Raw genomic sequence first — 14528 nt, 5'->3', positions numbered from 1 at the left:
CAGCCAACGCAGAAAACTCTATTTCCATTGTCTTTTTCTTCTCATCTAATGAAGGTTATAAAGTAAAGGTAGTTCTTTGTTCACTAAGATGAAGTTGAGTGGTTCTGGATTTTGAAGTTTTCTTTTCGAAGTTGGAAGTAAAAAAATTATACAACTATAAAAATGTGAAAAAAACAATTTATTGTAAATCAGCTGTATATAAGTACAAAGTCATCATTTCTTTCATATCCAAATGGTAATAACTTCGGTACCAAGAGAGAAGTCGAGGCACAGTCATGTGACTACATCAAGAGAGAAGTCGAAGCACAGTCATGTGACTATATCAAGAGAGAAATCGAAGCACAGTCATGTGACTACATCAAGAGAGAAGTCGAAGCACAGTCATGTGACTATATCAAGAGAGAAGTCGAAGCACAGTCATGTGACTATATCAAGAGAGAAGTCGAAGCACAGTCATGTGACTATATCGAGAGAGAAGTCGAAGCAATCATGTGACTATATCAAGAGAGAAGTCGAAGCACAGTCATGTGACTATATCAAGAGAGAAATCGAAGCACAGTCATGTGACTATATCGAGAGAGAAGTCGAAGCAATCATGTGACTATATCAAGAGAGAAATCGAAGCACAGTCATGTGACTATATCAAGAGAGAAATCAACGCAAAGTCATGTGACTATCAAGAGAGAAATCGACGCAGTCATGTGAGTATATCAAGAGAGAAATCGACGCAAAGTCATGTGACTATCAAGAGAGAAATCGACGCAGTCATGTGAGTATATCAAGAGAGAAATCCACGCAAAGTCATGTGACTATCAAGAGAGAAATCCACGCAAAGTCATGTGAATATATCAAGAGAGAAGTCGAAGCACAGTCATGTGACTATATCAAAAGAGTCATGTGACCCGCAATAGTTCTGCTAATAATAAAACATTTTATCATTCACTAATTGGCCCTTTGCAGCTAGTGGTCACGTGCTTGGATACCGCTTAGCAACACAAAACTGGAGAGCAAGCCTTCCAGTAAACAAAAGTTGTAATAGGTCAAGCACGCGTGGTTTTATACGATAGTTTCATCGTTCAAAACGCTTAATCCTTTTGCCCTATCTACAAACACAGTAAGATAATCTTAAATTCTCTCCTTTGGACTCGATTTTTGGTTCGAAGTAACGATATTCTTCGCGTTATCGCGAAAAAATTGTCACCGCCGGCCCGCTCGACGGCTGAAAAACATGGCGACTTCGCAAGGTATGTACTTCAAAACTCTCCTTTTTTTTGGTTTCTTTTCAATTATTGGACTTCTAAAATCTCTAAAATAACAGTTTAGATTGTGAATGGTGATCGATTGTAATTGGACGGCATTTTAATGGACGATTTGTTTATTTTTTGTGAGAGTGATTCCACGTCTAAAGTCAAGACTAACCCATGTTTACATATATTCGCTGTAGATGTTAGAACTCCCGACGAGCCATCACATACCAAGAAAAATTCTTCGTACTGATATTTTTATGTTTATTTTTGTTTTAGATGAAGTAGAAACTCAAGACATCTCTATCTTTCCTTCCCTCACCTTCGATGATGTAGGGAGCTACGCTATAGAGAAGTCTGGCTGCACAAGCACTTCGAAAGCGTACAAATTTATGGCGGAACCAGGCTATTTACATGACGTTAAAGGTACTTGATAGCCAAAATGTTTTTTCTATTTCATTATGATATGAATGGCAGACAATTCACACTAATTTTTCCAATTTTTTAGTGATATATACCGACCAGTGCGTGAGAGTTAAATGCAAGTGTTACCGCTCAATGAGGAAGTCTGAACCACCGCACATTTTAGAGGTGTCAGTCCAGAACAACAATTTGACATTGCTGTCTGGGCTGTGCTCATGTGTAGCCGGGGCAGGTGGATACTGCCATCATGTGATCGGGCTTCTTTACTATTTAGCCCTTCTTAAGCAACTGGGACATCGGACATTGCCTGATGAGCTAACATGTACCAGCATGAAGCAGCGTTGGAGCATACCTAGAGGATCCAAAATCGCACAAAAAGAAATACAAGACGTGCTAGTGAAAAAACCCCAACTTGGCGCTTCGTACAGTAGATATATCAAGAGTAATTTGTATTCCCCATCTATCCAGTATCCTACCCTCACAAAAGAGCACTTTAATGGCTTCCAACCACCTTATCCTCTCTTTACAACCATTCTGCCCAATCAAGATCAACTTGGCAATATCCCATTTGTACAGAGCAAGTTTGGAAATGTCCCAAAAGGCTGTGTCCTGTCATATCAACAAAAGATGTCAACTGACTACATCATAAATGATTTTACTTGCACTTCTTTCCCAGAGCTTCCCCTCTCAAGTGCAGAGGACAGATTTAATAACAATGTGTCAATCTGTCTTGACAGTCGTCAACAATCTATATTTGGAACATTGTCTGTGACAACAGAGTCATCACTGAGAGTGCAGCAGCAAACAGTCACTCAAAGTCAGAGTGATGTATGGCACCTGCTCAGGAAAAAAAGGGTAACAGCAAGCAAATTTGGCATTGTCGCTCGCCGGGTGTCACATTTTGACACCCTTGTCAATCAGCTAAACCCCACCAGATTTGTACAAACTGCAGCAATGAGAAGAGGCATTGAACTTGAACCACATGCTGCCATGGTCTATGCTAGCAATGCAAAGGGTGGAAGAGTAAACCTCTTCCCATCTGGGCTGATTGTCCACCCAAAGTGCCCATGGCTAGGTTGTAGCCCAGACAGGAAAGTCTATGACCTTGATGCCGTAAATAATGGTCAGAATCCCTTTGGCTTGTTAGAAATAAAGGTCGTTAAAGAGGGGGAAACATCATTTGACAATGTGAGGTATCTCACCAAGGACCAGAACACTAACCAGTACAAACTGAAAACAACAGACATTTATTATTACCAGATCCAGTGCCAGCTTGGACTCACAGGATTAGAATGGTGTGATTTTTTCAGTTACATTGACGAAAATTTGTTTGTTTGCTCTAGAATTAATTTTGATTCAGTGTTTTTCCAGCAAGCAAAGGACAAAGTTGATAGTTTTTTCTTCAATTACTATTTACATTAATACACTAAGATTTTTGTTGTTGTTCTCAAACCATGGCCAGATTTCTTATGATAACAAATATTATATTATTTTTATTAATGACAAATCAATTCATAATCTTAATTTATTTTTTATTATATTTATATCATATTAGTATTATATTTATTTGTGCTATTTAGATTTTGTGTTTGTTCATTAGTTTTTTTTTTTTGAGTTTTCATTTACAAACAAATTGAAATAGTTACAAAAAGCAATCCAAGACACATGATAAACCAACCTGCATTAAAGATTATCTAATGGGTTATGTAAGCCACATTAATCATACATTCACCAACTTCTTACAGACACTATGCCTCATTATTACCATTGGATAAAATAAGTGGGCCTTGAAAATTTGTAAGGAGGCAGGCTACAGTATATAACTGATTGACTGAACCTAAAGTGGACAATGGCACATCTGAATCAAAAAAGTGGTACTCTTTGACTCTTCTTATTGCCCTCTCGACATGAATTCTAAGACTTGCTAGTGTCTTTGTTTTTTGAACATCTGCGGCAGAGAATTGTTCCTGACTTTCAAGAAACGGAGGAATATTTAACTCTACCCGCTTCTCCCTAAGTAAATCTTCAATGTCAAACCCTTTGTCTGCCATGACTGAATCACCAGGTTCTAACAAATCTAGAATGCCGCTGCACCTTGTGATTTCCTTATCACTAATCCCCCCTGTGTAAAGGCTAGAAACGAAGCTAATAGCTCCATTAGGGGTAATGCCTATCAAACCCTTGAGTGTAGTATTACTCTTATAACTAGAATAAAGCTGCGACTGAAGTAGTAGGGAGGTAGGTGTTTGAACAAAAATCTCTGTACAATCTAAAATGACACGTGTGCTTGCATAAAGCTTTTTAAAACCTTCTGGCATAAACCTATCAACATCTTGCCTTGAAGGCCAGATCACTTGACTACCAAGAAGAAAATACAAAAAATTAGTCCATGTGATCAATTTCCTGCAAACTGACGATTTATGTATTCGGAACCTATGAGCTAAATCCTGTCCGAATAGACCTAGTTTGAGGCGTACACAAAACATAAACAATTCATCCACAAGAAGCATATTTCTTGAGTCTGGTCTACTTTCTCTTTCTCCAGAGGCATAACAATATGTCATTTGTGCAGCACATGGCTGCAAAAACTTAAAAAAGAACTGAATATGTAAATAGGATGGGAAACCTGTATAAAATCTTATGATCTCATTGTCTGTGCCAAATCTCTCAAGCCCAAATTTATTAAGTGCTAATTGTTCTGCAGCTTGCCTCTTAATGTCCTCAATTTCTTTTGCAGCTTCAACTTTAACCCTTTTTATTTCAGTGAGGGCAGCTGCAGTTTCATTTCTACTTTGTTCAAGTTGCTTTTGTGCATCTTGGAACTGTGCTCTGAGTGACTGGACTTGTGCTTGTAGGTCATCCATGCTGAAGGTTGTAGAAGTGCTGGGACTATTATCTTCATTGTCATCACTTTCATCTGTCTGAGTGTCTCTGTAAAAAGGTTTTGAATTATGATGACACTCAGTTCACACTCAGTTCACACTAAATAAAAAATTATAAAAGACTAAATTATTAAAATTATAAAATTATTTTGGTTTAAACCAAAATAAACATCAAGTACAATTCCATCAGTCAAGTCTAAATGAAATGTATTGAAGTAGAAATATGTGATATTCATTACCTATCTACTTGTCGAATTATCTTTCTTCTTGCTTTGGATTTGGTTGACCAGTCAAAGATTGATGGTACAGCTTCTCTTTTTAGCAACTGACGTCCAGAATCAGTGGGAGGATTGTAATCTTCCTCAGTGAAGTGTTTTGAGCACACTCTGGTACTTTTGTTAACCTATTATAAATCAAATGTCCTTTTAATAACAATGTAACTGTATTCAACTATTTTTATCTTCATTACAGTTTTTTAAAGATCCACAGGCAATTCGTATTGTGCATTGATATTGTTAGATTCCTATATACCTTGAAGTGTGGGCCCACATCTCTTCGTATCTTCACCAGCCATTCCTTTTTCAATTGCTCATCCCTTGCACGGCCTGGTAAGCGGTGAAACTTTAAATCAGGATGATATCGAGAATCTCCGTTACACAAGGGAACACAACAATGGTACGAAGAATTTTTCTTGGTATGTGATGGCTCGTCGGGAGTTCTAACATCTACAGCGAATATATGTAAACATGGGTTAGTCTTGACTTTAGACGTGGAATCACTCTCACAAAAAATAAACAAATCGTCCATTAAAATGCCGTCCAATTACAATCGATCACCATTCACAATCTAAACTGTTATTTTAGAGATTTTAGAAGTCCAATAATTGAAAAGAAACCAAAAAAAAGGAGAGTTTTGAAGTACATACCTTGCGAAGTCGCCATGTTTTTCAGCCGTCGAGCGGGCCGGCGGTGACAATTTTTTCGCGATAACGCGAAGAATATCGTTACTTCGAACCAAAAATCGAGTCCAAAGGAGAGAATTTAAGATTATCTTACTGTGTTTGTAGATAGGGCAAAAGGATTAAGCGTTTTGAACGATGAAACTATCGTATAAAACCACGCGTGCTTGACCTATTACAACTTTTGTTTACTGGAAGGCTTGCTCTCCAGTTTTGTGTTGCTAAGCGGTATCCAAGCACGTGACCACTAGCTGCAAAGGGCCTATTGTCAGTTATTTCACGAACTATGTCAATGTCAATAAACAGAATTTTCGCTGTCATGCAATTGCCCACTTTAGAAACGAATGGGTTATTATTGTAACTTTAAGTAAAAATGATAAAATCGGTTAGTATAATCCTCGTAGCGGTTAAACAGAATGCAATGTTTGTCCGAATCTTTAAGCTATTTTTAGAATCAGTGCGCTGCGCTATTAAAGAATGAACTTCGTTATACAAATATTGTATTGTATCGTATTCATTAAATTTATGGATCAATATAAAAAACTTCCCGCGTCTGTAATCATCTGAGAACTCACTAGATTCTCTTCAGTGTAAGTTTTAGTCTCTTGGTGGCAGCCATGACAGGAGGAACAACAATAGCCTTTTTTTCCCCGGGGAAACTGAATTTATTGTCATGTAAATCAGATTAGATCAGATTCAATTGTTCCTGCCTCCTGTCATAGCTGCCATCACGTGATGGTGTAAAGCCTCTATATATTGATTTGTTACTTGGCGCTCGAAGCAAAGTCGTATATTTAGTGACTAAGGCTCTGGTCAAACGTCGAACTTCACATGAGCCGAACCTTATAAAGAAGGCTGCATTGTTATCCATTGTTTCACTGAATTCGGTTTGACAGTCAAAGGCTCAGGTCAAACGTCGAACTTCACATGAGTCGAACCTAATTGAAACAATGGATAATAAGCTGCCTGCATTATACCTACGAATGCTGCGTGCCTCAGTAATTATCTATTAAATATTAATTATTATTGCTAGTATTATACTAATAATAGTGCTAGTAGCATTATTTTCACTACACTAAATTATTGTTTTTGAATCATGAGTTTCACAAATTTTGCTGTTTCTATGACAACCGGCGGGAAACCGACAGTTGAGTGCGCACTTTACCTTCTCTACTTTAGAACTAAGATTCAAGTCGGCTATACTTGAAGTGAAAGGAGAAGGCAAGTTGAGACGATATTGTTTGGTCGCTTAGCAGTTAGCAAACAAACAAACCACAGTAAATAAGGGGAGAAAAAGGTTTCTAGAATAATCCGTTACTGTAAGATTATTACTTATTAGAAGACTAAATATAATAACTAATGAATCGAACAAGCGAAAACTTACTAATTTTTTGGTGTGTAGCGGATTTCGTAGCTCAGTAGTATCACTTTGCCATCTTCTCTCCTTTGATATTGATTACAGAACCTTTAGTGCTTTTCCCCCGGCAGTAATTCAAATGAGCACCCAATATCTCTGAGAGGATTGAATCACGTCTTCACACTGATAGTGTCCAAGTTTATTATGATGACAACGGCAAAAGAAAAATCTCTTCATTCACAGTCAAAATGATAAAATATTGCTCCTCAAGTCAGCAGGCTTGCGTTTTAAAATCGTCGGTTTTTCGTCAGCACTTGGCGATTCTCGGAAGTAGTGATCTCGCTACAAGAGTGAATTTATCTTATAATTTCAACTGCTGTTGTCTTTCTTTCAGGTTGAGATGGTCACACGTCAGCATACCGATTCTAAGCTCTTTTTCATAGTAATGTGATATATACTCAGTCATTAGGCTCACAGTTTCCAACGGCGACCAGTAGTATGAAGACTGATTTAGTTTACTTAACGGATTCAACTGCTCCCGACTGAATATACTATTGGTTTTCAGAGCCAAACAGTATGTCAACGCGGTCTCTTCATTTTAGTCAATGATAAAATGCATGTTCAAGCAGCTGGGGGCACTACAGTGCTATCTAATGGACTATATCTTTTTTTGAAGCAGCTTTCAGTCCAAATAAACCTTGCTTTTGGAGATATTACATCAAATTAACGAAAACTAATCAAATCTTTTGGGTATCGAGAAACAAATACAAAATAAAAGATATTTCCAAGCTTTCGTTGCTGGGATACATGCTAATGAATCCACTCAAAATGACAAAAATTGCTTTCATCACTAATTTTATCTATTTAGGTGTATTATCTGTTTCACTAAGTTAATAAAACAAATTTCATTCATTAAGAATGTAGAAACGTTTCCAGTAATAATTTTAATTTCACAGATTTTGAGACTTCCGGGATCTTAATTCTAACTGCCTAGTGAAGAGATGATTAATATCTTTTATGTTTTCTTGATAATGAGTCGCGAAGCGAAAAACTTCATATGTCGTTCCTTAAACTTAAGATATACTCACAAATTCACTTTTATAACTTCTTCAGCTATTTTAGTTTCTTCTGTCTTCTCCCTAGAAAATAAAAAGGCATTTGAAACATTAATATTAACGGTGGAAATATCCTTCAATGGTTACCATAGATGGATATAAATATGTTATGGAGTTGAGATATCTTGGTTTTTTTTTTTTTTTGGCGGTTAAAAAATAAAACTTAAATCACTTTAAAACTGTTCACACATCTACGCAAAGCGACAACTTTGACATGGCTTTTCGTCCTTGTCGTCCAATCAGAATTAAGTCCATTCACGACTTGTACAAGGCAGGGAGGACTCATTCACCTTCCTTCCTTTACTATGTTCTTTTCACTGTCACAAAATTTGTCCCGAGTAAACTTGGGGAAATTAGATGGGACTAATTACAGTTCGGTGTGTCTTATTGGTTTCTATTAGTCTCACCAAGACAAACAGGAGACATTTAACAATAATAAATCAAATGTAAAACATGGAATGAGCCGGCATTTCAAGAGAAATAAATCGGATATTAAAATACTATTATAATAATTGTAATGAAACAACTTTCTTAATGGAGGCCGTGACGTCACATCCCAAAATCTGGATTCGAATATCGAGAAATTTATTCCTATTCATGCAGAGAAAAAAGGCAGCATTTATAGGGGGTGGGGATAATTGCTAAAGCGTTGAACCGCGTAGGACAACAAAAATGAAATGCTGGTTATAATTTGACATTTCTTGCAATACCCACCCATCCAAACCCAATTCATGATTACCTTAGGTCCAGTTCAGATGTCAAACTTTTGCCGCGTCGAATATTTGCATTTCGTACACGACAAGGACAACGTCTGAATGTACAAACGGACTACTTCGACGATATGGCGGCCATCTTGAATCACGATGCATTATGGGGCGTCCAGGGGAAACATAAAGTTTTGTCACAGTAATGACGTCGATTGATATTAACAGCTTTCCACAAAAGAATACAACAAAAAAAGAATTAAGACGGCACATCGATCACTTTTACCGATAGAAGAAAGAAAAACACGCGAAACTCTATTTATTTTCTGTCATCTTCGTTTTGTTTTGCCCGCTGGCAAGATGGCCACCGTATCGTCAAAGCAGTCCATTGAATTCGACAGAAAATTTATTCGACTGAGCTAGTCGCACAAAAACGACCAAACGCCGAACTTTCCTCGCGTCAAATTCAATGCATAAACTATAAAGGCTCAATATTACAACGGCTTTATAGCTGGCTTTTGTTAACGCGTATTCACGTTGAGTTGATTGCGAGCGGCAGAATACACTGATCCCGCATTCATTGTTCTACCGCCCTAGTTACTGTTGCTATGTCGGACAAGCTAAAATTTTCTTAGAATCGATGCTTTCTAAAGGTACAGTAAGAAAAACATCGATAACTACAATAAATCCGTTATGAATTCGAGTTTGAATCAGACGTCGAATTCATGGATTTCAGCAGACCTCAAAGGCGATTAGATTCGACGAGAGTAAAATTGGACGTCTCAACTGGACCTTCTACGATGCAATAGAAGTTCTGCACGATCATGTGCCGGCAGCCATGTTGGTCTTACCCCCGATAAATTGAACATTTTTTCTTGTAAAACATTTCATCGTTGCTGCCCTCGATCAAACATGGCCGCCGTCACGTGGTGTTACGTGGTGTTCACCGCTTTCTAATGTGTTTTCTATATCAAACGTAAAATATATGCACTACGAATTCTACCCTTGAATATATCATCTATCTCTATTTGTTGGGATATATTTATTCAGGAAGGCTAATATGTTTTGTATAGGTCGTATAAATACTTTTGTTTTCCAACTGGTATTTTGATGTTAGTTAGATAAAAGTCTAAAAATAAATTTTAATAACTGCAAGTTCTTGAGTCTAGTTTAGATATATTCCTTCAAAACAAATCAGCATGATATTTTCTCGAATTCCTAATTTTAAGAAATAAAACAATTACGAAAATAAAGGTCAGTGAAAATAAAGTTGAAATCATTAACTAGGTTTTTGACTGAAAATATCTTATTAGCAGAAAAAAATAAAACGAATCTCCAGAGAATGTTAGATCTTCTCTTTGATCTGCTAGGAATATTTTCTCGTAAGCAATTTAGAGAGCGTCCCACTGGTTGCATTTCCGTAGAATGTAAGTTTGCCAATTTTGATCTCCTTTCAACGTCATTCTTCCATCTATAAATAAACCAAGAGCGCTCAAGAAAATCTCGTCTGGATTACACGAAAAAAATCTGCAATTGTTATCAGGCGAAAATTCTTGAAAATTTTTACAATAATTTCTCAAGAACTACCCCTTTTTACTTTATAATTGTTTCTTATTTATATTTGTTTTCCATCCATGCGGTGAAACTAAATGAAAGTTTACACGATATTCAAAGCGTATTTTAGATTAAATATATTCATAAAGTTATATTACATGTAATTTTATACCAGGATTGTCGAAATATCTATGCAAGATTTGGGGACAAATTTGGGACAAACATCAGTTTTAGACGAATTTGTTCATAGGAATAGCTCATACGAATCCGAACGTTCGGGAAACTTCGTTCTTATTGTTTGAGAACAGTTGAAGAATATTGAGAGGCTAATTTGAAGAAGGACAAGAAAACTGAAGATTTATTGATGGAAATTTATAGGAAGCTGCCCCACGCATTCTCTAAGTACTGTATATATGTGTTGTTTATTTTCCAAGGAAAAAATAAATCTTAAATAAAACTTCGTAACCCGCGTGACAAGCTATACCAAATGCTGGTTTTCGATACAGTTAACATTTAGTTTAGAAGTTGATGCTTTAAATGAAAGCTGAAAAGAGAGAGAGAGAGAGAGAGAGAGAGAGAGAGAGAGAGAGAGAGAGAGAGAGAGAGAGAGAGAGAGAGAGAGATAAAGGATATGCCAGATTCAATAGCTGAAAGTAACGGAGTATATTTTGACAGTTGTGTGGCAGAATTGTCAAGTGAGGTAAAATATAACGGGTCGTCTAAAAGAAAATAGGATAACTAAAGCAAAGCTCAAAAATGTGATACGATTTTGAAATTTTAATCAATATATATATATACTTATTTCAATAAAGTTAGCCAGCAAAAACCTAGAAAGCTGAGATCACTGAGGATCATGGGAAACTTTTAATATCAAACAAAAAAAGCTTTTTTGATACAAACTGCAGCTTGAGGATGCTCAGAAGAGGTGAGACTGTAACTGGTAAAATATGTGCAAGTCCATCAACTGTTATCAAGCCGTTGAAACATGTAAAATATATCTACCCATATTTCTTGTCGGCGTCAGCTTTATAGCTTTTCAGGTGACTAACTTTATTAAAATAAGTATATATATATATTATATAAGATTTTATGAATGAAGATTTTCAAATAACTTATGAGTCTAATAATAAAAAAGAAAAATTGAAAAAGAAACATGTTTACAATTAAAAGCATAAATGAATAGTCCAAAATAAAACAAAAAAATAAAAACCCATGTTAGAAAATCAAAAAATCAATTGAACACCCTAGTAATGGACTAGTAATGATACATTCATAAGAGAGAAAAGATTGGAATAATTAGAAGGCTATAAATCAGTAGAAGCCACATAAAGGAACCGTCTATTAACAACACTAAAAGAAAGAACATGCTGGTTTACAAAAAAAAAAAAAGAAAATGAGCGAATGATATCGCAAAAAGGCTAAATTAAATTTTACGATATTGAGAGTCACATTAACATGTAATTGGGTAACACTGTTTTGATCAAACTTAGGGTCAGACCTCGTCGCTAGAAGAAAGCTTTGTTCTCTGAACCCTGAGGGGAAAACGGCAAACCAGACAAAGCTAGAGTACTCGGAAAGGAACGCTGGTAACTTATTTGGATCTAAGTTATTATAAGAGTACAAAGCTGTTGCACAAATTTTAAAACATCGCGAAGCCCGGCGGGGGTGAAGTTTTATTAAGGACTGCGAAGCTGGAGTGACTGAATGCTTAAACAAAATCTCTAATTTTGATCTTTGATAATCTTATAAAAGAGAAAGCAGAAGTTTATTTGGTAAGAAATGACCTTAAAATTCCATATTGGCTCAAAAAGGGCGTCGAGTGCATGAGTCTAACTTCCATACATTCAAGAATGCTATTGAATTAAAGAAACCATTCTAGTGTCGACACTCAAAGGGCTTTCCAATGTTATTTAATGTATTATGTCTGGTGTTTTGAGACAGCATGCTATACCGAATATACTTTATATTACATCTTTAATTTTCGTTCATTATTAGTGAACTTGCATTAATAAGATTTACGATGTATTTATAGAAAATCCTTCGAGTTCTAGTTTTTGTTATTTTTTTTAGTTCTGGTTTTCGTTCACACGAAATTTCCTTACGATACTATCTCTAAAATACTTTTTTTGTGCAAAATTTAATTACAAAATTTAATTTTAAATTTAATTTTCTTACACTGCCATCTCTAAAATACTTCTTTGATGCAAAATCTAAATATTTTTAGTTTAGATATCGATAGTTATTTTGGTTTGTGAAAATACCCCAAAATCTTACAATTAATAGTTATTTCGCCTGACTCAAAAGTCTCATTTTGTCGGCAGTATTAACATAAAATGCTTGACATTTTTATTACATTTATCGGTCGTTGTAGTTGGTTAGTTATGAGGGTTGAGATAGAATTGCTTGCATCTATTCAAGGTTTTTTTGTTGTCGGAGCATCGTTTGTTTACAGTTCGACGTCAGAACAATGCCAAAATTGTGCACTGAAAGAATAGCAACTTAAAAAGGTCAAAATTAAAAGAAAAATAGCTTTCTATAATATAGATAAAACTACTGAAACTATTGGTAATCTTGAGATTTAAATTTGAACTTAAACATTCCTAAATATATAGCCATTGCCGATAAGGTTTTAGTTTGTACTATGCTAAACAATCTTATAGAAGAAATGTTTTTGGCTAAGAAGATATTAATATTTTGGCGTGGAAAAGGCACGACGTCCTTGTCTTAGAGGAGGAAGAGAGGACGCACTTTATCAGTGGTAAAAGTCATTTACTATATTGCCCAACCTTCTGATAACGAAAAGAAAAATTCACTTCAACTAACCTCTCAAACCGGATTTATCTTCCTTCGAGATAAAAGGATAGTAAGAATACGAACTTTGAAGACTCTGGAATCTTTTATTACCATTCCAAGGGGCTTTACTTCACGCTGGGTCGAGAACTCAGTGATGAGAATTATCGCTGAAACGGTCGAGGGGCTACTGCGCATGCGTACTAGAGAGCTAGCCAGCTATACCTAACTATAGACAGCCAGTCTTCTAAGCAGCATATGGCGATTCTGTCCACCCACACAAGATAACCCGGTCCATTATGAAATAGATGAAAACATATGTCCGTGTTTAAACTACCTTTATGACTTGTGTTAATGGAACATGGCTGACCAACTGCCAGACTAAGCTGCCTTTGATCAACAACACCATTCACCTTGAATAATGCCTTTCCTTGAAAAGAGAGAAGAAAAGGGAGAGCAAACACATTTCCTGAGTCTTCGCCTAAACTTCAGGCTTCTATTCTGCATATTTTTTTGACAAGAAAACATGAAAATTTAAAAAAATCTATATCGTTCCAATCACGTCGAGGTAGAAAAAGCCCTTTTGGACTAAATGTTTCCTTGTAAGGGTTACACCAATTGACTTCCGGTAAATTTGGAGGGAAATTTCGCGCCAAGACGCGAGCTATGCCACTGTCACTTGGTCAGAAAGCACAAGAAAGAGTTGTTAGTTATATTTTAGAACTAAATAGTAAAGACAGCAAAGGCAAGTCAGAGAAAGAACCGACTAACTTGTTCAGTCAAAAAGTTCTTCAAATTTTGGAAAATAAGAGAACAGAGTACTTGCAAAACACCAAAATTTAAAAAATAACAAAGCAATTTAATAAAAAAAAGTTTTTTCTATATAAATATTCTTTAGAAAATGTTTTTTTTTTGGTTTATTTTTTGAAGTTTTGAGGCACAAATATTTTCAACCTGGTCATTAATTACACAGTAGTCAAGTAGCTAGAATCCTGTATTAGTTGCCGTGGCAACCAAAAAAGAAAGTCCCCGGCTGTTTCTATGGTAACGAAGATGTTGATATACTGTTATAAACATCTCGGCATGACGTAAAACGGCATAAAGGAATTGGATATACTGGATGCAGGGATAGTTATGGAAAAGTTGAGAATCAACAGAAGGGTTATAAATTATCCGAAGACGGTTATGTCTATTCGGCAAACAAAACGACCAAGATTCTTCATGTCTAAGAGCAGTGACGTTATTCATAAAGGAACATGAAATACACCAAAATATTAGAATGTTATAAGCATAAATAATTGATTATTATCATTATTGTCATTCACTAAAATTTGTTGAGCTTATCAAAAGTGACAAAAAAGTAGCAAAAATAATTATAATTTATTTCGGGCATTTCATACTTTTTTCGGTATCCTCTTTTTTTTTTTTTTTTTTTTTTGATCACTCCTGACTTTTCCTATTAGGTAAAATCTACCATACATAATTTCTTTTCTTATTTATA

The 14528-nt window shown here is 35.8% G+C and overlaps 3 protein-coding genes across 9 annotated transcripts in view; 1 reads left to right on the top strand and 2 right to left on the bottom strand.

The window, feature by feature from the left end:
• Positions 1–14528, bottom strand: part of LOC116287013 (voltage-gated delayed rectifier potassium channel KCNH1) — a 50553-nt gene that overhangs the window by 15030 nt on the left and 20995 nt on the right. For 5 of the 6 annotated variants that reach the window (XM_089040815.1, XM_089040816.1, XM_089040817.1 and 2 more), the window contains one exon: positions 7953–8003. The gene's annotated coding sequence lies outside the window, so the exon portion shown is untranslated. Of the gene's footprint in view, positions 1–7952; positions 8004–13364; positions 13458–14528 lie in introns of all 6 variants that reach the window. The other variant, XM_089040820.1, reaches the window with a different exon arrangement.
• LOC148905085 (uncharacterized) lies at positions 954–3372 on the top strand. Its single transcript, XM_089040823.1, has 3 exons — positions 954–1244; positions 1445–1670; positions 1753–3372. Exons 2-3 carry the CDS (start codon positions 1445–1447, stop codon positions 3087–3089), a joined length of 1563 nt encoding a protein of 520 aa, XP_088896949.1. The 5' UTR covers positions 954–1244; the 3' UTR covers positions 3090–3372.
• LOC148905084 (uncharacterized) lies at positions 2899–7697 on the bottom strand. 2 transcript variants are annotated; one of them, XM_089040822.1, is made up of 4 exons: positions 5475–7697; positions 5081–5274; positions 4789–4952; positions 2899–4598 (listed from the first exon to the last, which is right to left on the bottom strand). In XM_089040822.1, exons 1-4 carry the CDS (start codon positions 5488–5490, stop codon positions 3416–3418), a joined length of 1557 nt encoding a protein of 518 aa, XP_088896948.1. In that variant the 5' UTR covers positions 5491–7697; the 3' UTR covers positions 2899–3415. The 2 variants fall into 2 exon arrangements, with proteins under 2 accessions (XP_088896948.1, XP_088896947.1); XM_089040821.1 differs by having other exon boundaries at positions 5081–7697.

The sequence above is a fragment of the Actinia tenebrosa genome, unplaced genomic scaffold (assembly GCF_029948245.1).
Source record: "Actinia tenebrosa isolate PJP-AT-01 unplaced genomic scaffold, QUT_ActTen_1.0 PGA_scaffold8__29_contigs__length_14323225, whole genome shotgun sequence".
NCBI classification, from domain to species: domain Eukaryota; kingdom Metazoa; phylum Cnidaria; class Anthozoa; order Actiniaria; family Actiniidae; genus Actinia; species Actinia tenebrosa.
Note: the sequence above shows the minus strand (reverse complement) of the source record. Positions and strands in the feature narration are given on the sequence as shown.

Bases quoted from the DNA above. Each gene is read 5' to 3' on its own strand.
- LOC148905084 (XM_089040821.1), bottom strand. From the start codon at position 5,356: ATGGACGATTTGTTTATTTTTTGTGAGAGTGATTCCACGTCTAAAGTC. The intron at 4,953-5,080 runs GTATATAGGAAT...GATTTATAATAG, and splicing joins ATGTGGGCCCACACTTCAAG to GTTAACAAAAGTACCAGAGT. The intron at 4,599-4,788 runs GTAATGAATATC...ACCTTTTTACAG, and splicing joins ATAATTCGACAAGTAGATAG to AGACACTCAGACAGATGAAA.
- LOC148905085 (XM_089040823.1), top strand. From the start codon at position 1,445: ATGTTAGAACTCCCGACGAGCCATCACATACCAAGAAAAATTCTTCGT. The intron at 1,671-1,752 runs GTACTTGATAGC...CCAATTTTTTAG, and splicing joins CTATTTACATGACGTTAAAG to TGATATATACCGACCAGTGC.